At 37.7% G+C, this 21,238-nt stretch overlaps 1 protein-coding gene across 2 annotated transcripts; it reads left to right on the top strand.

Annotated features, from left to right (window-relative positions):
* The first annotated feature begins 69 nt into the window (after window positions 1-69).
* Window positions 70-19,379, top strand: Cnot7 (CCR4-NOT transcription complex subunit 7). 2 transcript variants are annotated; one of them, XM_057752460.1, is made up of 7 exons: window positions 70-208; window positions 1,543-1,753; window positions 3,570-3,763; window positions 10,703-10,864; window positions 12,735-12,879; window positions 15,994-16,104; window positions 17,791-19,379. In XM_057752460.1, exons 2-7 carry the CDS (start codon window positions 1,637-1,639, stop codon window positions 17,917-17,919), a joined length of 858 nt encoding a protein of 285 aa, XP_057608443.1. In that variant the 5' UTR covers window positions 70-208; window positions 1,543-1,636; the 3' UTR covers window positions 17,920-19,379. The 2 variants fall into 2 exon arrangements, with proteins under 2 accessions (XP_057608443.1, XP_057608444.1); XM_057752461.1 differs by lacking the exon at window positions 70-208 and adding an exon at window positions 263-611.
* Window positions 19,380-21,238: the final 1,859 nt, after the last annotated feature.

A 21,238-nucleotide genomic window follows, 5' to 3' on the forward strand; every position in this document is an offset into this window, starting at 1 on the left:
ATGCCGCGCCCTCGCCGGGACGTGCGAGGTGCGACGGCGGCGCGCTGGGCAGCGCAGCTGCAGCTCCCCTTTCCCCTTTCCAGGGCGAGAGGTGTCTATGGGGCGCCCGCTGCCGCCGTCGGTCCCGCCACCGCCGCTGCCGCCGCCGCCGCCGGGTGCTATCTCTATGGCGAGGAGGAAGAGGAGGAGCGCGAGCTCAGAGACACAAGTAGATCCGGCGGGGGTTCCGGGCGAGCCTGGGGGTGTGGGGAGCTGAGAGGGCGCGCGATGGCGCCCGCTGAAGCGCGGCTGTGGCGGCCCCGGAGCTGGCCGCCTGGGAAGGGGGTAACGGGCCGGGGGGCCTGTCAGGAGTGCGGCGCGCGGTGATGACGCCACCGCTTTGTACCTGGGACTCCGTTGTGGGGGAGGAAATTGAGAGTGGAGGGCGGTGGCCTACTTGGGAACGGGGAGCTAGCTCGCCCTCGCAGCGGTGGCGAGGCAATCTGGCTCTAGTCAATGCTCTCGGCACCTTCCCCCTGGCCGTCTGCCAGCGAAGAGGTTTATCAGTGACATGAACGCGGCTGTGCTTTCTTCACGTCGCGCCGGGAGCCCACGGAGGACATGCGACCTCAGTAATGAGAAGGCCTGGGGTGCCACTGCAGGGCCCCAGAGACCCGCAGTCGGGAGAGGGGAGGAGGAAAGCAGGGTTAAACTGCAGTGTTTCCGTGGTGTGTGCGTGCGCCGGTGGGAGCAGGGAGCAGAGGAAGAAAGAAGGCGTGCCCAGTAGCACCTTGGGTTTCTGAGATTACTCCAAGCTTCCGATGCACGAGTTGAGGACGCAAGGCCATCATCCTCTTTTACTCGGTTTTTGTTTGTTTGTTTGTTTGTGGTCTTTTGTTTCGTTTTTCCTTCTAACATTTGGTATTTTCTCGCCAAAGAGTCAAGTCTTCAGTGTGTCTCTATTACTTCATTGTGTAACGTGAATCTTGTGTCTATGGACCAGAAACCTGAGGTCCCTCTTTGGTAACCAGGGGAAAATGGTCGGGTTTTTGTTTTTGTTTTAGATGCCCATACTTTACTGTCTTCTTTCTTTCTCCCTCCCGCCCTATGAACACTGGTTTCTGAGATTGCCTGATGCGTTCTCAGACTTTTAGTTTTTTTGTTTCCTCTGATTTGGTTTGAATGAATACCAGCAACAATAATGCAGAGGTTTTTTTAATCAAGTAAGACTTGATAAAATGTTTTGTTAAGACTAAAAGACTGCTTTTGTTACAGAGATATTTTTCTCTCTTGTAATTTCAGTTTGTTTTGTAAATCATAAAACGGATCATAGTTTTGTGTGGAGTTAATTGAACTGGGAGCAGATTTTAATTAATGAAACTTGTATTCAACTGGAAAATGGATGTTTTGGTTCTTTGTTAGCTGGCTGTGTACCTTCAGGAAAGTAACCCCCTCAAATTTGATTTTGTTACGAACCTTGAACTTGAAATAAGCAGCCTTAAGTTTATACCAGCCCTGTCTTGTGATTCACATTTATGATATAGGTGGTTTTTATTTCAACAGGTGCACAAGTAAAGGGTAGAATATTTTTATGAAACACATCTTCAATCAAGTGTAACGTTTGATGCTTGGCATCTAGGCTCCTTGTGCTGTCACCATGCCAGCAGCAACTGTAGATCATAGCCAAAGAATTTGTGAAGTTTGGGCTTGTAACCTGGATGAAGAGATGAAGAAAATTCGTCAAGTTATCCGAAAATATAATTATGTTGCTATGGTATGGACACGACCAAACCTTTAAAATGCCTTTTGTGAGCTCAGAGTGGGAATTTTGTGTCTGCCTGAGTATATATGAGTGTGACTTGTTCTTTCGCTGCCCTGGGTCTTGCTGATTAAACAAGGTTGCCTGGCCAGGAAGCCCCGGGGATTCACCTGCCTCCTCTTTCCAAGCACTTAAATTACAAGCACATGGACTATGCACTTTTAAGAACATAGATTTTAGGGATTGATATCCAGTCCTCTTGCTTGCATGCAGAGCACTTCACCAAGTGAGCTGTCCCTCCAGGCCCTGAAGTGGAATTTTAAAAATCTTGATTTAAACGCTTTTCATTGATATCAAGGGATTAACTTAATCATTAAAAAAAAATGCCTAGTTTCTCCAGCAAAAGCCATCAGAAATAAACCTGTATTTGACAGGTTGAGTTTGTTACTGCTAGAATTAATCAACAAGAGATTAGGAGTCATGGGCATTGTAATAAAAGTGTTAGAAGCACTTTAGGATTTGGGCTTGTGTCAGGTGGTTTTAAGGGCTTACCGGAGACAGGCTATACCATGGATTGGATATTCTCAGGAAGCTGGTCTTCCTGGGCTTCTCAGCTGCTGAGAAGACAAGGGTGATATAAGACTGCAGAGGGCATTAGCTAGATTGAGAAATTGCATCTTTTTTTTTTTTTTTTGGTCTTTGTACTTAACTGATGTTTACATTTTGTGTAACTGATTGCATTCAACAGAAGTCTAGATCCTCACTAAGAATGTCAGCTAGTTCTAACCAGTCCAAGGCCCTGCTACTATAGTATCAGATAAGGTTTCAGAAGTCAGTGAGTTCCTGGGTATCTTTTTCAAACAAACAAAAACCCATTCAGATCTCTTAGGAAAGCATTGTTAAAGCTGCAAAAACACCATAGGTTGTCAGAAAGGTATTCAGTCTGCCTAGACGGCACAGCTGTTTTTCTGCTTTGCTGCTGCACTGTGTGTATTTGTTACAGCTTATTTTTTATTTTCTAGGTCCCCTTGATTATTAGCTGTAGAAAGAAGTTCTTTAGTGTCTTACACATCTATCCACAACCCCCCTCAAGTCTAGTACAGTCATTACAGAATCTAATAATTGGCTGTTGGTTGTACTAAATTCAATAAGTTATGATCTCTTTACTGCTTCATATTGATTGACTGTTTCATATTTGTTTTTAACTAGCCTTAATTTGAATTCTCATGCTAAACTAAAACATAATTTTCTTAGTATCACAAATTAAAAAAAAGTGCTTCTCTGAGAATGAACAGGATGCTTGCTTAAAAGAGAAATATCTTTGCATAGACACTCCATGTAATACAGGTGTACTTATCCATAATTATAGCTGAAACTTTCTGTTTGGCTGGGGGGAATATTTTATAGGCAGTAGAGATTCCTAGTTGTCATTTATTTCTCGGATGATAAGGAATGGCTTCAGTACAGAAGCCTATTAAAGAAAGTGGGAATCTTAACGTGCTTTCTGTGAATTTTCTTCTTGTTGGAAATGAAGCAAATATTAGCTTGAGTTTATTGTGAGTTATCTGTACATGGTAGTAATTTATTGACAAATTTAAGCTGAGAGAAAGTAGTTAAGTTTATAGAATTTGAGGATCTAAAAAGTAATACTCTTCATTCTTGAAGAATACCTAATAATTGAGTGTGAACATACTCAATTATTGTATTATATCATTATTGTATTAAATACCATTGTAATAGAATTCTCTGACTTGCATCAAAAATTATCCTGAGAATATGAATTCTATTTATAACCATTTAGTAAATAATGCATCTTAAAATTATTTTACAGGACACCGAGTTTCCAGGTGTTGTTGCAAGGCCCATTGGAGAATTCAGGAGCAATGCTGACTATCAATACCAACTATTGCGATGTAATGTAGACTTGTTAAAGATAATTCAGCTAGGACTGACATTTATGAATGAGCAAGGAGAATACCCTCCAGGAACTTCAACTTGGCAGTTTAATTTTAAATTTAATTTGACGTAAGTGGGAAGTAAATATATAACCCCACCCTTTTTGTTTCTAGCTTAATTTTAGAAATTGAGTTTGAATGTAGTGAAATTTTACGTTAATTTGCTATAGTTTCTCTGGAAATTTATTAAATTCCAAAAATTCCAAAAACTTGGGCTTCTTATTAGGCAAAAAGAACTGAGATAATAAAGACTTCTAATTTCAAAAACTGTTTAATTATAGAGTTGTTATTTTTAAAATATAACTGCTGCTTTTCTGGAAAGTTGTAAAACTTTGTTTTCTGTTGTTCACAGTTATTTAAGGTGCTGCAGATTAAACCTGGGGTCCTAAAGGATATTGATTTTACTATTGCATTTTGTTGTTGTGTTGCTCCTTTGAGACAAGGTCTCACTACATAACCCAGACTGGCCTAGAAGTTTTCTATGTAGACAATTCTGGCCTCAGACTCCTAAAGATCCATCTGCTTCTGTCTCCCAAGTGCTAGGATTAAAGGCGTGTGTCACCACACTCACACTGAAATTCATATAATTGGGGAGGCACTTTTGTTGACTAAGCAAGCAGGTACCATTCAGCTTACAATCCACTTTAGATTTGTTAAGATTGTCCTGCAATGATATTTTTTTATTACACTCATCCTTTGCATCTTAAGTAGGTACTTATATCATGCAATAAGTTGCTTATTGGAAAGTTAGGTATATTTTCTTTTCAGATCTGTGTGCTTTTATGACTATTCCCAGATAACCCACAAAACTTCTTCATCTACATACAAGAAATATAATTAATAGTATTCTTAAACCTTTGGTATACAAGAATCTGATGGCTAACTCATATCTTGGATCTAAATTCCATTTTCTTCATTTAAATAGTTGTACATTATATACTGTAGTCTTGATAACGGAGGGGCTACGTGAAGTTGAATCCCTCCTTTTGACATTATGACACGATGTTTTTGAATTTTTGTTTCTGAATTTGCAAAGTTCATGCTCAAGATCCATGCAGTGGAGTTTTTAACAATGAAAATCACAAATTTTTAACAAAATTTACAGTTTTGTGTTGGAACACATTCATAGCTATTGTGGAGCCCATGTGACTTCTGAACTGCAGGTTGTAAGTTCCTCGTAGGGGAAGGGGTATATTATTTCTGTTAAGGTAAGGTAATAAAATATACAGTATACTCTGCACTATATAGCAATATTTTAGTGCTTTTATGTTTGGTAGCCTGTATCTGTACAATATGATCAAGCATCTCATTTGAAAAATAGCAACAAAAACAATAGGAAAATTAATGCTAGTGCCATTGTAAGACTTCTATGATTCTCATCTTTGTTGAAGATGTATAGTTTAACATGTAAGACTAATGAATAGCAGGACTGATGGTTTTAGGGGTGTAGCTGTGTATCTTTAGAATATACTGTGTTAAATATAAATAATACTGATAGTAATTTAATATCTGTACAGTATTATAAATATTAAATATTTAATATCTGTACAGTGGTCTCTCTAGAACCTGTACTAGCTGAAGGTGTGCTCATCGCCACTGTAACTTTACAACACTTCTTCAGTACTGCAGATCTGGAACAAAGTGAAAATTGACTTCATCCTTTTCTCAAATGAAGACTTTTTTCATTAGCTTTTTGCCATTTTGTTTCTTCAAGATTCCTTTTTCCGAGCCAGGCGGTGGTGGCGCACGCCTTTAATCCCAGCACTTGGGAGGCAGAGGCAGGCGGATCTCTGTGAGTTCGAGACCAGCCTGGTCTACAAGAGCTAGTTCCAGGACAGGCTCCAAAACCACAGAGAAACCCTGTCTCAAAAAACCAAAAAAAAAAAAAAAAAAAAAAGATTCCTTTTTCCCCCAAACTAATCATCAGCGTTATTTTGTTTTGTCTTGTTTTTTGCTTGTTTTTTTGTTTTTGTTTCTTTATATAAGATACTTAGTTTGTGACAAATAGCTAATATATCAAAGTGTTGGATGGTGAAGTTGGTAGTTTTTGCTAGGTAGTAATTTTTGTAGCAATGGCTTTTCATTTAGTCTCTGAGCAGTGTTTTTCCTTATTCAGAGGAAACTAGTTTCACTGCCAAGTTTTGCTGCTCTTTATACTAATGATAATGTCATGGGAAATGGTAAAGGAAAGAGTATAAAGGCTTGTGGGAACGCTCAGTGCATAGGTGCCTGCTGCCATGCTTTCTAAGGATGATGCTCAGAGCTCACATGATAGGAGAGAACTGACTGACTACAGTTATGCTCTGACCCTCACGTGTGTCCATGATGGACATGAATAGACACACACACACACACGCAATAAATAAATGAAAAATGAAGTTTAAAAAATTTAAGAAGACTAAGTGAAAAATATTAAGCAGAGCAAAAGCCATTGCAAAGATAGAAGTACTGCCTAATGTGGAAAATGTCAGGATAGCATCTTGAACATGTTGAAGAATGGTGAAATTGACCTTGTTGAAAGCCTAGAAGGAATGTGTCCATGTGCGGGGCTCTACAGAACAATGAGGACCATTGCTCAAAGTTATGTCATGACTTCCCTTCTCTCTGCCTGTTGTCTGTACTTGTGATTGTTCTTGTCTTTTATTTCCACATTGGCTCTAGGTTTGCCAGTGTTCTTCAGGTTTTACCATTAATATCAAGGGAGTATTATTAGTTATCAGGTGTAAATATGAAGATTTAGGATATGGAAAGATATTTATGGCTACAGTGTGTCACGTTAATAGATACTTTTAGTAGATTTGAATAGATGCTTTCAGAGTAACATACATATAAGAAATACTTGCACTCATTTCAAGTTTTAGTTATATGTTTGCATTCTCTGAATCTTTGCAATGTGATTCGTAATATCTAAATCAGTATTATGTAACAAACATTTAGGAACAGATAATATTCATTATGTAAAAATGACTGCTTTAGACATCTTGGTATTTTTATCACTGTAGTTACTATGCTTATTTTGGTGTGGACTTGAAAGCAAGTATATCTTTACTACTGTTTGTTCTAAAGCTATGGTGGTTTGCTTCCTTTTTACAATGCTTGATGCTTTTCTAACAGTACAGTGTGTCACCGCCTTAGTTAAGGAGCACAGTGACTGTTCTGCCATCCTAAATTAGAGCTAAGCTTCAGTGTTATGGAGTGAACTGAAGTTGTGGCCACGACTGCAATTATAGCCTAAAAACTGTTGGTTTTGTTTTAGTCATATTTTCTCGCTGTATCATTATCTCTTTGGGTGTGAAAGGTGATTGGTGAGGTAAGCACGTCTGCCCAGTGTGGATTTACCAATATGAGGGGTGGATGGGGTTTTTTTTTTTTTTTTGGTTTGGTTTGGTTTGGTTGTTTTTGAGATAGGGTTTCTCTGTGTAACCTTGGCTGTCCTAAGACTCACGCTGTAGACCAGGCTGGCATCAAAATGAGAGCTCCGCCTGCCTCTCTCTCTCTCAGTGCTGGGATTAAAGGCATGTGTCACCACCATCTGGCTTTTCCTCCCATTTGGTAAGGGCTGGCTCTTAACTTTAAAGTATATTTGTTTTTGACGGAAAGAAAGAAAACCTAACTATAACAAGGTGAGACTGACTTATAAAGGATATTTACTGATATTTTTTGGCTTGTTTAGAAAGAATAACATGCTTTTTGAAACAGGCTAGTGTTTGAAACATTGAAACAACTATTAGCAGTTTCCCAACACTTCCTTCTAATTGGTTTGTAACTATTTTACTATAGTTTGGGTATATATTAAGGTCATTTGTGTGTGATATTGCTATTCAGAGTTCTCAGTAGTCATTTATTTGACCTTTTTCTTAATGTACTGTAGTATCTCTAACAATTTGCTATGGTTGGATGATTAGACTGTATTTCAGGTTCTTCTTTAACCCATTTTTGACTTTATAATGGTACAGAAGCAGTATGTGTTCAATTTAAATGAGACATTTAAATTTAGAATTTTAACCTTTTTCTTGGGCAGCAATGGATACTCTTGCAAAGTGCTGAGTAACAGTGGCAAGCACCATCTCCTATCAGCCACTCTCTTGTATATGAACAATGGTATTTTGCATTATACTCTGTTGCCAAGTGGCGATGCTTGGTTTCGTAGGTAGTGTAATAATGCTTCCACCTTTCGTTACTGTGTTTTTCTAAGTCCTAATGAGTTAATCAGGACATAACATCAATCATGGAGTATCTGTATATCTTTAGCAAACTTTGTGGTTATTTTATTGGAAGTAGAGATCTAAATCCAAAAGTAAAAACATTGCTAAACTTCATTTATTCATTCACAGAATGAATAGTTAAGGTATGTTAAGTTAGTTTTAACTAGGAACATATGCACTTACTGAGAAACAGGCAGGTGGGCTTGCTACTGTATTTTGGAAGTTGTGGTCACTTGCAAGTTGAAAGTCCTACCCTGCTTCATTCATCAAATTAGTAAATATTATTGTATTTTTGAATAGCTTGCTAATTTGACTTGTGGGAATTTTCTTTTTTCATTCATAGCCCTTGTAGTTTTAGGGTTATTTTTGTGTTACTAATTTATTTGAGTTTATTAAAAACTAAAGGTGGCTAACCATCTTATGACTTTCCAGCTTATTAGTATTTTAACATGATGATAAATTGTTTTATATTGGAGTTTTCTATTTTTATGAAAACAATTTTGACTTGAAAGAAAGTCTGTGTATGGAAGTAAGGTACTGTGTCCGCCCTGTGGTGGTTATCTGAGAGGTGATCCAGAAGTAGTTTAATGTTAATGAGATCACATGTTTAGAAATGTGAGTTTTTATAATAGGGTTTGTTCATGTTATAAAAATAGTAAATTTGATACTTTTACATAGTTGAGTTAGTAGGATAGCGAATCTTTAGGATATTAATGTAAGATAGCTATATACGTCTACCTCTGGGAAATCTGTGCAAATTTTTACATGGTTTTTACTTATGTTCAGTCATAACTAGATATTTTGCTATTTTAAACATCAGTAGTTGATTAATCTTTAATACTATTCATAATTCTGAACAATAGATCTAATAGGCAGTATCCAACACCAGCAGAAATTCTTACATTTTGACTAAACATTGTTATAGTTACTTTTTAAGGTAGTTTTAGTATTTTTCCTCTTTATTGCTAGAATATTTAAGAGTAAAGGAGGAAGAATGCAGAACTTTTCAACTTCGTATCATCAGAAAAGGACAGTGAATTGATTTGGAAGTGTGACTCATTAGCTTACTATGGAAAATTTCCTTCCTCCTGTCTAGAGATTAACCTTACCCATACGGTTATGAGTTGGGTATCATAAAGCATGAGATCTGTACCAAACTTTATTATGAAAGACTTGTTTCTGCAAAGCTTAGACCAAGCTATGCACACTCTGCAAAAGAGACAGAGAAAGGGACTGTAGTGCCTATGTCTTGTTTGCCAATCTTCCTTTATTATAAAATACCTGAGGTACTCCTCCAGGTCCCTCATCTGGGTACTGCAGTCCATATTTTGGTAAGTCCCTCTGGTGATTGTTATTATTGGACAAGTTTGGGAAATGGTGACTTAAATATCACAAAATTCACTGACCATTCGTATATTATTTGCATAATAAGTTGAGCATGTGACTAAGAGTGATGTGAGCCTGTAGAGCAATCTGCTGTACTCTTGGCTGCACATGTACAAACATGCTTCATGTGAACCCAAGGACCTGGTGGTGAAAGTCTCATGGAAGGGACATAGTTTTAGTCTAACAAAGTATTGGTTACTTAAGTGGAAGAAAAATCTGCATTGTATTTATTTTATTTTTCTTAAAGGGTTTTCCAGGAGAAATGATGATGTAATGTGATGTTGTGGCTCCTCTCTGTTTTAAATGATTCAGTTCTTAACCTCGTTATTTACTTCCTGACAGTCTAGGAACTAAAAGTGATTTTTGATGTTGTGTGAGAAATTAATTTCCAGACAGTAAACTACAAAAATACTTTTAATCAAAGTCAAGCATTTATTTTGGTTTTGTTAGTTTTATTAAAGTCTTTTATAGAAGTTTTCTTTTGCTAATAGAAGAAGAAACAAAATCTCCTAAGTAAATTGGGAGCGTGGGCTCAAGCAAGAGGGTAGAACGGGAGAGGGGAGGAAGGGAAGGGAGCAGAGAAAAATGTATAGCTCAATAAAAAACAATTTAAAAAAAGGAAACCAGTGTTAAGTTAAAGAAATATATAAAATTGATGGTAAATCCACAAAAATACTTTTTCATAAATCCATGGTTCTAATACAGTGTTTTGGATACTTAACATATTTGTGCTTGGGAATTAGAGGTACCTTTTTTTCTGATTTAAGTAAAAATTTGAAGGGCTGGCTTATAGGTAGGTTTTTGGCTTGGTTTTAGAAGTAGTCTAGATTGTGTTCGCCTCTAGTGTAGGTATGTGGTTGCTGGAGGAAGAAACTGCCGTCATAACTGAGTCCGTAATTCTGAACAGTTCACTGCTTACTAGAACCACTGAACGGCTCCTCATTTGTGAGAGGAGGCATCTCCTTTGGGATGTAGTTTAACTCAGCCACTGAGATGTTTACTTCTTAGTGTCTCCTTCCTGGTCCTGCTGAGAGCATGAGAGGTGTGCATAGCCCCTCGTAGCTGTGGCTACAGCTCCATCTGGCAGCACTGAAATGGCTGCAGAGACTGAGAACACCCAAACAGGGCGTGTCTGTGGTAGCCTTTCTTGAGTAAAAGACCCTTTTTAAGCCCAGTGAAATGTCTATAATGTGTAGAAGCTATTGAAATTGAGTTGATGGTAAGGGTTAAAAGCTCACCATTGGACTGTTATGTATGATTATTTACTTTTTTTGTTTTTCTTGAGAGTTATGAAGCTCTCAGTTGGACACAAGCCAATCGTCCTGTCTTGTTTCTGCACTATAGTTGAAGGTGTGAGTTGGAGAACAGCTGTTTAGTAATGGTAGTCTTGAACATCGTTTTTCTCTTTCTCCTGCCAGGGAGGACATGTATGCTCAGGACTCTATAGAGCTACTAACAACATCTGGTATCCAGTTTAAAAAACACGAGGAGGAAGGAATTGAGACCCAATACTTTGCAGAGCTGCTTATGACTTCAGGAGTGGTTCTTTGTGAAGGGGTCAAATGGTTATCATTTCATAGGTAAAAATAAATTTTAAAAAAGATTGCAATGTGCTTCCATCCTATCTCTTCCTTACACTTGCTTGGCTATATCAAAAATTCTATGCTTAGTTCTAGAAAGAATTTACCATGAGAGGCTGCCGTATACCTCACTTGAGAGTAGTGTTGCCTGCTTTACCTCTTAACAAGCTTAGTTTCAGCCTGTGAGAGGTAATGTTGCTTACCAGAAAGTGTAAGCTAGAACAAACCTTTGAGGATTTGTATCACCCACGGTTCTTAACTATTTTTAACTCTTAGTTTTTATGCTATAGAAAGCATTCGTTTTTTTAAAAAAGCGTAGTGGTACTTTAACATCAGGTTAGCCACTGTGCTAAGATTCTAAAACTTAGCAAAACAGACTAGAATTTTCTTCCCTTTGTAGTTTCCTTTCTGCTGAAGGTAAATCAACACTTTTTTTTAAACCTTATTTCTAATGTGGTTTGTTACATAGTAATGCATGCTGTGAAGATAACTAATCAACAGAGAATGCCAAGAATGGATATGAGGCGATTTTTAATTTTTTTTTTTTTTTTTATGGTTGGTTTTTCGAGACAGGGTTTCTCTGTAGCTTTGGTGCCTGTCCCGGAACTAGCTCTTGTAGACCAGGCTGGCCTCGAACTCACAGAGATCCCCCTGCCTCTGCCTCCCGAGTGCTGGGATTAAAGACGTACGCCACCACCGCCCGGCTTTAATCTTTTCTTTTTTTAGATGATGTGGCTGGGAAGGCTATCCTTAAGGGGGAAAATGTCTTGCACATTTTTCTCAATGGTCATTTACAACCTTTTGTGTGTGTGGAGAGGGGGTTTCAAGACAGGGTTTCTCTGTACCTTTGGAGCCTGTCCTGGAATTCATCCTGTAGACCAGGCTGACCTCAAACTCACAGAGATCCTCCTGCCTCTGCCTCCTCTAAGTGCTGGGATTAAAGATGTGCACCACCAACACCCAGCCACTTACAACCTATTTAAAGTATCTAGTATTTTATATATTCTTTCTGTGAATGACTTTTAATTCTTTATTATTATAAAAATAAAACTGGATAGTTAAGGAAGGTTTCTACATGGAAGTTAATTCACTTTTATAAAAGTTAATTTACTTTTAGTTGTGACAAAACGTTCTCCTTTGAAAATCAGCTGATTTGTCATTTCTGAGAACAAAAGTGATGGTACACAGGGTGTTGTTTTTTAATTAGTTAGTCTGACAGTATTCTTAGGTTTTAAAAATATGTACTGTGTTGCTGGACATAGTGACACACGTCTTTAACTCCAGCACTCAGAAGAGGCAGGAGGATCTCTGTGAATTAAAGGCAGTCTGATCTATATATTAAGTTCTAGGCCAGTCAGAGCTGCACAATCAGACCCTTCCTCAATTTTAAACAAAACCAAAACCAAACAAAAATAAAACTACAACAAAAAACAAAATAAAATCTCAGAAGTGTACTCAGGTCTTAGAGCTCTTATTCTTGATAGCCTTCACACGATTTTTTTTTCAATAAGAATCTTCCACGTGGAATGATTGTAGTGTTGCATGATTCCTGAAGTAGCCTTTGATGTGGTCTTATATAGTGAGTTCTAAGTTGTAAGTACTGAAAGTAAGAATTCTCATATACCAGCTTTTCTCTATGTTCTTACTTGTAAAGATAAAAAATAACTTAATTCTTTTAGTTTGTATAATACATCTGTTTACAGCAATTCTGCATTGCAGTTATAAATGTTTCTTTTGTTCCTATGTGCACATTTTTGTTTCTATTCCTTTTGCCTATAGCATGATTTGTTTAACTTTGTATCTAAAAAACAAATTTCTTTTATTGTTATTGATGGGATTTTTTTTTGTATTCTTTCAATCTTTTTATTAGTGGTTATGACTTTGGCTATTTAATCAAAATCCTGACCAACTCTAACTTGCCTGAAGAAGAACTTGATTTCTTTGAGATCCTTCGATTATTTTTTCCTGTCATTTATGATGTGAAGTACCTCATGAAGAGCTGCAAAAATCTCAAAGTAAGGCTTCTGGTGACTTTATCTGGAACAGCACTTTAGTTAGCAGTGTTTCCCTGTGTGTCGTGGGGTCAAACAGCCCTTTCACAGGGGGTCACCTAAGATCATCAGAAAACACAGAAATTTACATTAGAATTCCTAACAGTAGCAAAATTACAGTTGTGACGTACCAATGAAAATATTTTATAGTTGGGGATCACCCTAACATGAGGAACTGTATTACAGGTCACAGCACTAGAAAGGTCGGGAACCAGTGAGTTAGCTCAAGTAATTAGCATAATGCTTTAGGCCTAATGTGTTAAGCCATGCTTTCAAAGTTGTGTTAAATGCAGTTTAATTTTCTGATCCTGTTTTTCTTAACAGAAATAATAATGTATAGATACTCCCTTTTCAAAGTTGTATTTATGTTGGTAGGGTAGGTGTTGGTTTGGGTTTGTTTTTTGTTTGGTTGGTTTTTTTGTTTTGTTTTAGACTTATTTATCTTATATGTATTTTGCCTGCATATGTGTACCAAATGTGTGTGTGCCTGCTTCCTGAGGAAGTCTGAAGAGCGCATTTAATCCCTTAGAATTGTAATTATGGATGGTTGGAACCACCATCTGAGTGCTGGGAACTGAACCTGGGTCCTCTGTCAGAACAACAAAGGCTCTTAACTGCTGAGCCATCTTTCCAGCCCAGAATAAGGTTGCTTTTTTTTTCCTTTTAGAATTTATGTATCTGTTCCTGTGTAAGTGAATAGCTAGAGCTGGGAGTAGCGAGACGAGGGTGTCAGACCCTCTGGAACTGGAGTTATGGACAATTGTGAGTTACCCAGTTGGTGCTGGGAACTGGACCTGTGTCTTCCACAACAGCAGTTAAGTGCTCTTAGCTGCTGGACCAACTCCAGCCCCAGAATAAACTTTTAACAAAGGTCAAGCTAAAGGTCATATTTTTGTTATTGCCACCAGATTGAGAATCATGAACTGAAAGAAAATTGTGAGGAGTAGCAGAGTAGTGGATCCGTTAGAGATGTGCTCCTGTCCCAGCCCACAGTGTCAGAGAGAGGCAGGCAGAGACAGCCAGTCGTGTGCTAATGAGTTTTCCTTCACATTGTCCAGATTACAGACATTGTTCTTTGCTGTTGAGGTGTGATGTCTTTATAATTTAATTAGATAGCTAGAACTGGTTTGGTGTAAGTACTCTAGTAAATGGGTAGGTTCTACCTAAGCAGCAGCTTATCCTGATACTACTGAACATGTAACCATTTATTTTTTAACCTTTGAACATTAAGTTATTAAAACAAACATTTCCTGGCTAAAGATAAGCATTTCTTCGACTTAAGAGCAAATTCACCTGCGTTGGCACAGATCCCTGGCAATACAGTTAGTGGGGTTTTAGTAGCTAGGTTTTAATGTAATTTTTAAGTTATAACCTAGGAAACAAATTTAGTACTATGGTTGTGTTATAGTCAGTATTGTCCCTTTCTTCAGTAAAACCAAAGTTGATCAAGTTTTCTCTTAACTAGGCTTCAGAAAAGTACAATTAGGGTTTTAGAAGACAGTGAGGACTTTAAGCGTTTTTCCTTAGCAGGAATAGAGGAATTGAATGTGGAAGCTTTAATTTCAACAAATGAACTGAGAATTATAGAACAAACACAGGTTGTTTGCGTCTGATGTAGGTATGGTGGCATATAACTAGGAAAAGTTTTTAAAAAGACTGTCTGTCTCATGGCTGTATTCTATGTAATCCGAGGAGCCTTCTCATAAGTGAACTTCCAGCAGAATGTCTGACTACTTACACAAATGGATGGCATGTTGAGAATCAAGGCTTCGGTGTTTTGGTCTGGCTCTGGAATTTTATCTGTCTGTCTGTCTGTCTGTCTGTCTATCTATCTATCTGTTTATTTATCTGTAGTTGACACCTGTTGGGATTAATGAGTCCTGGCCTTCAGTTGCTTTTCCCTCCTAGAACCTTCTAATATAAGTTTCTAGAAGCTGTGCCTAGTTAGAGGATCAGAGGATCATTTGACCATTAACTGCAGTGTATTTAAGTCTACATGGTGTTAAAGAGGGGCATTCTTGGGGAATTCAAGGATGACCCGTGTCGCTGTCTCTCTGTCTGTGTGTGTCTGTGTATTTTAACCTCCAGCCCCTTGCCCGAAGCTTGCGAACTGGGTGCCAACGCACAGAGCGCAGACACGGGGGTGCAGTGCAGGGCAGACACCTTTGTATAATAGTAGTTTTCAGACGTAATAAATTTTTACTCCTCTTTATTCAAAAATGCCTAAAGATGCCAAATATTTTTTATTGTGAGCTATGTGGACTGTTTATGTTAAAAAGTTGAGGTTAGTGACAAGGTTCCATACATTCATTTCTCTTCTACTCCGGTTCCAAGCACTGCTAATGATACATAATGCACATGCTGCTTTTAGCACAGAAGCAGTTCTATGCAAAGTACTATCAAAAGCGAGGATGTGAAGGTATGGTTTGTTAGTAAAAGCTTTATAATTTACAGGAAGAATTTCAGAATTAGATTCTATTTCTTTTATTCTCAGTTTTCCTTTCACACTATTTTTTCTTTAATTTTTCTCAGTCCTAGCTATATAGCTGTAAGCAGATCATACCAAACTATTTCAAAATGTTTTATATTTGTAAAATTTTCGGCTGTCAATAAAACTAAAGTTGTGTAGCACATTGACAATGATCTAAATACTCATGATGCCTTTGCTTTATTTAGTTTTAAACAATTTAGTGAATAGGTAGATAATTTTGAACTGCCTGTACTCATTACTGAGTTTTTTAATGTTTGATGGCTCAGTACACTGGGTGCACTTGACTATTGTTAAGCTGAATATGAACTGTTTTCTCCTGTCTTTGGGAAATGGTTTGTCTGTCACATGCCTTAAAATGCCTTAGAATGAAGATAAACTTTCCTATTAGAATTTCATTTTTTGATAAAAGGCTTTTAAATTCCACAAATATGCTTGGAATTCATTTTATTAACACCCTTGTCGTCTTTACAAGGTTAGTCTTTACATATTAAAAATGTATTCATATTTTTCGTGTCTAAATTTATGATTGTGAATTTAGGTACCAAAGTCTTTTTCTCTATTTGACAAGCAACTTTTCTTCCTTGTAGGGTGGATTGCAGGAAGTTGCTGAACAGTTAGAGCTGGAACGGATAGGACCTCAACACCAAGCGGGATCTGATTCACTGCTTACAGGAATGGCCTTTTTCAAAATGAGAGAAGTATGAAGACATCAGTGCCTTTTTCTTGGTTGTTAGGTAGAGAACATTAAAAATCTGATGACAAAAGTTTTGGGCATTAAGAACCTACTAAGTGAAGATATAAATAGAGGTATTTTATAAGTTGCATCCACCACACTTAGTGAAAGTGTTGAATAAGTCTTCCTGAAATGTAATTCAAAAGGAAATACGAGAATAAATTCTTTTTATCAAGTAAATAACATTCCATTTATTGTACATGAAAGATGTTACTTATAGAATAAAAGATGGTGCGATTGTGGAAATCATGTCCATGTTTTTGTGTTCATGCGATCATGTTTTCTCAGGAGAGCAGAAGGAGGCTGGTGACTATCTACACTCTAGGTTACTAGGGAGCGAACTCTAGAGGGCTTTCTTGAATCCTCTATGTGCCCCTTCTGAGTCTGGCATCTGTGTAGAGTCTCCGTAGTTGGCGCTTCTCTTCCTTGAGATTGCTGGTGAAGTGTATTTGCTCATGTCATTCTTCATTGCGTCGAAGAGTTTGTAAAGTAGAACTTACAGTTTTTGCTAAGTCTTAAATGGAGTTTTGAATTATAAGATGTTTAATAACTCTGAAGTCTGATGCATAGTTGAATCAAAAATTGTATCAGGCTGGGCAGTGGTGGCGCACGCCTTTAATTCAAACACTTGGGAAGCAGAGGCAGGTGGAGTTCTGTGAGTTTGAGGCCAGCCTGGCCTGGTCTACAGAACAAGTTTCAAGACAGCCAGGACTGTTTAACAGAGAAACCGTGTCTTGAAGAAAGAAAAGCTGTATCAGGAATTCCCTCATTAAGTACTTCAAGTATAAAATTGTTAGGGATGGAAAGGTGATGTTTAACAAAACTGTTTTAGGGGTGATAGGTGCTGTTACTCATTGATGGCAATAATAAAAAAAGAAAACTTTTTTTGGTTGTACCAAACCATAATAGGATGAATTTTTTTGCCTACAAAAACATTTTTCTCTTTGCAAAGTATTTGCTGTGGAATTATTTTGAGTATGTTCTTTTGGTAGAAGCGTGCTAGTGATAGAACACATTTGATGTTTTTCCAGGTAGTATTGATTACGAAGTTATTTGGATTGTCCACTCATGATATATAGATACTTTGTTTACTTTCAATATAGAACCACCTTTTGGATTTTCATTTTAAAATGGCTTAATGGTTAGTTAATGGTGGATTTCTGGCACCAATTTGTTATCTTTATTTTCTTTGCTTTCTTCAAGGGCAGTAATACAGTGAGAATGTTCAGGTGTTTACTGCCTATAACATGTTTAAGATTTGGTTAGTTTTACTTAATTCAGCATTGCACATAGACTTAAGACAACTTAAAATGGTATACCCTCCCCTCCCTTTCTGCCATTATTTCTTTCATTCTGTTGAGTTGGTTATATTAATGAAATAAAAATGTTTGTTTCCGTGTTTCCATGGTCATAAATTCTCTATAAAATGGTATAAATGTTAATGAGAAGGAAAAATATATGCGTTTTAAGAAGTTTCAGTTAGGCCTGTAGTAACGGGCATCAGTCTTATTATTTAAATGGACAGTTCTCAAAGGAACTTCACAGAACAGCATTGTTATACCTAACGAATAGCAATTACAGTGTTGAGATATGAATTACAAGTGGTATCTTTTGGTTAAAATGATCTTTTTCTTTTTACATTCCTTTTTAGATGTTCTTTGAAGATCATATTGATGATGCCAAATACTGTGGTCATTTATATGGCCTTGGTTCTGGTTCATCCTATGTACAGAACGGCACAGGGAATGCATATGAAGAGGAAGCCAACAAGCAGTCATGACATAAAATAGTCTTTTTATTTTTATTTTATACGAGTTACACACATGCTTGTACATAGGTTTTATCTCTGGTTAAAACCCTTAAATGATAGGCAATACCTCCCCCCTCCTTTTGTAGCCCTTATTTTCTGCTTTCAGTACTAAGTATGGCCTTTCCTAGCTGTGATCTTAATAAATAAAAGTACATTCAGGTTAAATCTGGCCTTAATTTAATACACTTCTTATCAAGCTTGTGTGACAAAGCTACATTACTGAATAATTTGATAAACTTTGCCTACTTGAGCTTGGTTTTGTTTTCCCTTTTCATAAATTAACTAGCATTGACTGTAATTTATTTCCCTGTTTCATGCCTCTCCTATTCTGCAGTACTTATAGGTGTTTAAGATTGTGGACCATCAAGTTTGCACTTTAGAGAGTGATTCCAATCCTCTTATTTTATCAGAAATTGTGGGTTTTCTCGCTCTTAGCTGGAAAAATGACCATCTGCCACCTTTTTACAGTATTTGCTTGTTTTTGACATTCAGAGTACAGCACATGTATTGTGCGAGTTGTTGATTCAACAGGACTAACAAAAAGACAAGGAACTACTGAGGAGCCTGGGAACTACTGTTTCTGTGTGGTGTTTAACCTTCCAAGCACAACTCGGGTCTCTTGGTTTTGAATTGACTGCATAGGCTGCTCTGTGACTGAAGACTTTGAGACCGGCTTTACACCCTTCAGGAAGAAGCCCTGTGATTGGACTTTACTATTTGCCAGAAAACTGCCGTTCAAGATGTTGGAGCTACAGTCGTACTTCATGACAGCAGTGCTTCTCTTGATCGGCTTCCTTTTACTCCATCACTTTTACCCTTACTGTTTTATTTTATAGGCATATTTATGATGTTCTTGATTTGTTGACTACACAAATCAATTTCATTAAAGTCCAAAGATGATAAGTCTTTAGGTACATTTTATATCAAATTTAAAAAGCAAAAAAATGTGATTTCATACATGCTACAAAATAAGTAATAGAGAGATTTGGTGCAAAACAACAAAATGCAAAATATATGTATAAATGCACACACACGTATATAGCTAATAAAATTCCCTGAGGAGTGTAATGCTTGTTTATTTTTTTGTGTATATCTTTGCAATCTATTTTATATATATTGACAAGAGACTGTGAAATATTTAGCCATGCAGACTATGTGACCAGACCAGAGCATGTGTTGGAAGATTTTGGTGATCATTAACTGTATTCTGAAGTGATGGACTACAAATTGTAATGTGTGTTATCTACACTTCAATCAATATCAGCAAGTCTCCAAATGTTAGCAGCATAGTTCGTTTCCCTTGGACATTCATGATACTAAAATGCTGTAACTGGGCGGTCCTTTTTAAACTAAACATTATTTGCAAAACAGAGGGTATTATTTGTTTTTAAAGCTTTTGTAAATAAAGGCTCCAGAAATGTTTTCTTATATATTGGTGACCGGTGGTTTTGTTTTGAAGCACTTGAAGTGTTTAATTCTTGAGCCATTTTCTTTGGGCAATAGCACTTAGGTCATGCTCCTATCTGTAGGTGTCTTTTGTGTTTTGCAAAATACTGGTTTGGTTTTTTATTAATGTTCAAAGTTCCGGGAAGGCCAGCTGGTCCATAAGCTAACTCTCCAGCATCCTTTGCATCAACTGTGTTGTCTTCTTCTTGCCCTTTATAATACTGAAGTGAATTTCTGTGTAGCTCATGCCTGTGATCCTTCTGTTGTGAGTGACTCTGAGTCAGGTAGGCATTGTCTTGGGGAGTTCAACTGCACCTCCTTGCAAAAGGATTTTTCCAACTGGGCCTTTTGATTTCATCCCATCTTGGAAGGGTGGGGAGGGTCCAGCCACTCTTTACCACCTGCTGTACTGTGGCCTTCCTTAATTGCACATGTTCTGGGAGAGGCTAGATAACATAGGCCTGGAAGATTAGGGGAGGCCCTCATCCCTGCTTTGTAAAGGCTGTCTAGTTAGAACTGCTGCATGGAGGAGAGGAGAGGAGAGAGAGGGAAGTCTCTTCTTCCCTTCTGTTCCCCCCACTCCCTTCTACCCCCCTCTCATACCTATACACTGTAATGCTCACGTATGCTCTGTAAGGAAACTCAAAAACTCATTGTTCCTCAGAATGAACATAGGCAGAAATCATGCCTTGGTTTGTCCTTGGGACACTCAGAAGGAATTTTAGCAACACCTGGCAACTGGGAAATAGTGGGAGGATTGTGTGTTTGATAAACGCAGTAAACCCTGGCTTCCGTTTCTGTAACCTCCAGGAAGGATAGAAAGGGATCTTTCCATCTTTGGCTTTTCTAAGACTTAAAAACTAATAATATTTAGCACAATCTATTTTGAAAACTCAAGATGAAGCAGTGTTCTATTTGGTTTCTTTTTGATCTCAGAAAACTGGACTGCTAGTGTGCCTGCTTAGTAGCCTCTGTCGCAGAGTTTCCTGATTTGTATCAGTGTAGGTTTTTCTTTTCCTGGAAGTAACAACAGGACTGTTAAAATCTTACTGAATCTTAGCTTTGGATACATTCATCTGGATTTAGCATTCTTTACAGAAGAAAGGTTAAGCTAGTCTATAAGCCAGTCTGCTGTATACTTCTGTGTCCTGCAGACAGGTAATGGTTTTTAGTTTTAAACGGTTGGACAGCAGAACATGTCCTGACTTGAGAAGTATATGAAATTCTAATTTCAGTACCCATAATGAAGGGTTAGTTGTGGTTTATTTTATTAAATGTAAATGAATGTTTTAACTGAATGCACCAAGTCCTTGCCTTGTGCTGGGAGAGGTCAGAAGAAGGCATTGGATCCCCGACACTGGGGATACATGGGGTTGTGAGACACTATGTGTGCCAGAAATAAAACCCAAATCTGGAAAAGCAACCAGTGCTCTTAACTACTGAGCCATCGTCATTCTGGCCTGTAAGTGAAAGATTTATTGAAGTTCAGCCATATTAATCACTCATGGATTGTTCACGGCTATTTTCCCTGGACAGTAGGAAGCTGAGTTGCTGCTTCAGAAGCTCCCTGTGGTGTGCTGCATTGCACGTCTGTTTGGCAGACAGGATCACACTCAGGTAATAACTGAACAGCATTTGGAGTGCCACATGCATTACCGTACTATACCATTGTATTCTCCTAGTACCTGCCTGTTACATCAATAGGAAATATGCACTTTACATATACTTTCTGGTGTATTTTTCTTTAAGCATAATCTTGCTATGTTCTCAAGGCAACTTCACTGTTGTCCTGGTGTACATTATTTGCTTGGGTTTTTTTTTTTTACTATTTGTATTTTACTTG

This window comes from Chionomys nivalis, chromosome 20 (assembly GCF_950005125.1).
Source record: "Chionomys nivalis chromosome 20, mChiNiv1.1, whole genome shotgun sequence".
Taxonomy (NCBI): domain Eukaryota; kingdom Metazoa; phylum Chordata; class Mammalia; order Rodentia; family Cricetidae; genus Chionomys; species Chionomys nivalis.

What these genes read in the sequence shown, in the direction of transcription:
- Cnot7 (XM_057752460.1), top strand. Translation starts at nt 1,637, where the DNA reads ATGCCAGCAGCAACTGTAGATCATAGCCAAAGAATTTGTGAAGTTTGG. An exon ending in AATTTTAAATTTAATTTGAC is followed by an intron (nt 3,764 to 10,702) that starts GTAAGTGGGAAG and finishes TTCTCCTGCCAG; the next exon opens with GGAGGACATGTATGCTCAGG. An exon ending in CCTTTTTCAAAATGAGAGAA is followed by an intron (nt 16,105 to 17,790) that starts GTATGAAGACAT and finishes ATTCCTTTTTAG; the next exon opens with ATGTTCTTTGAAGATCATAT.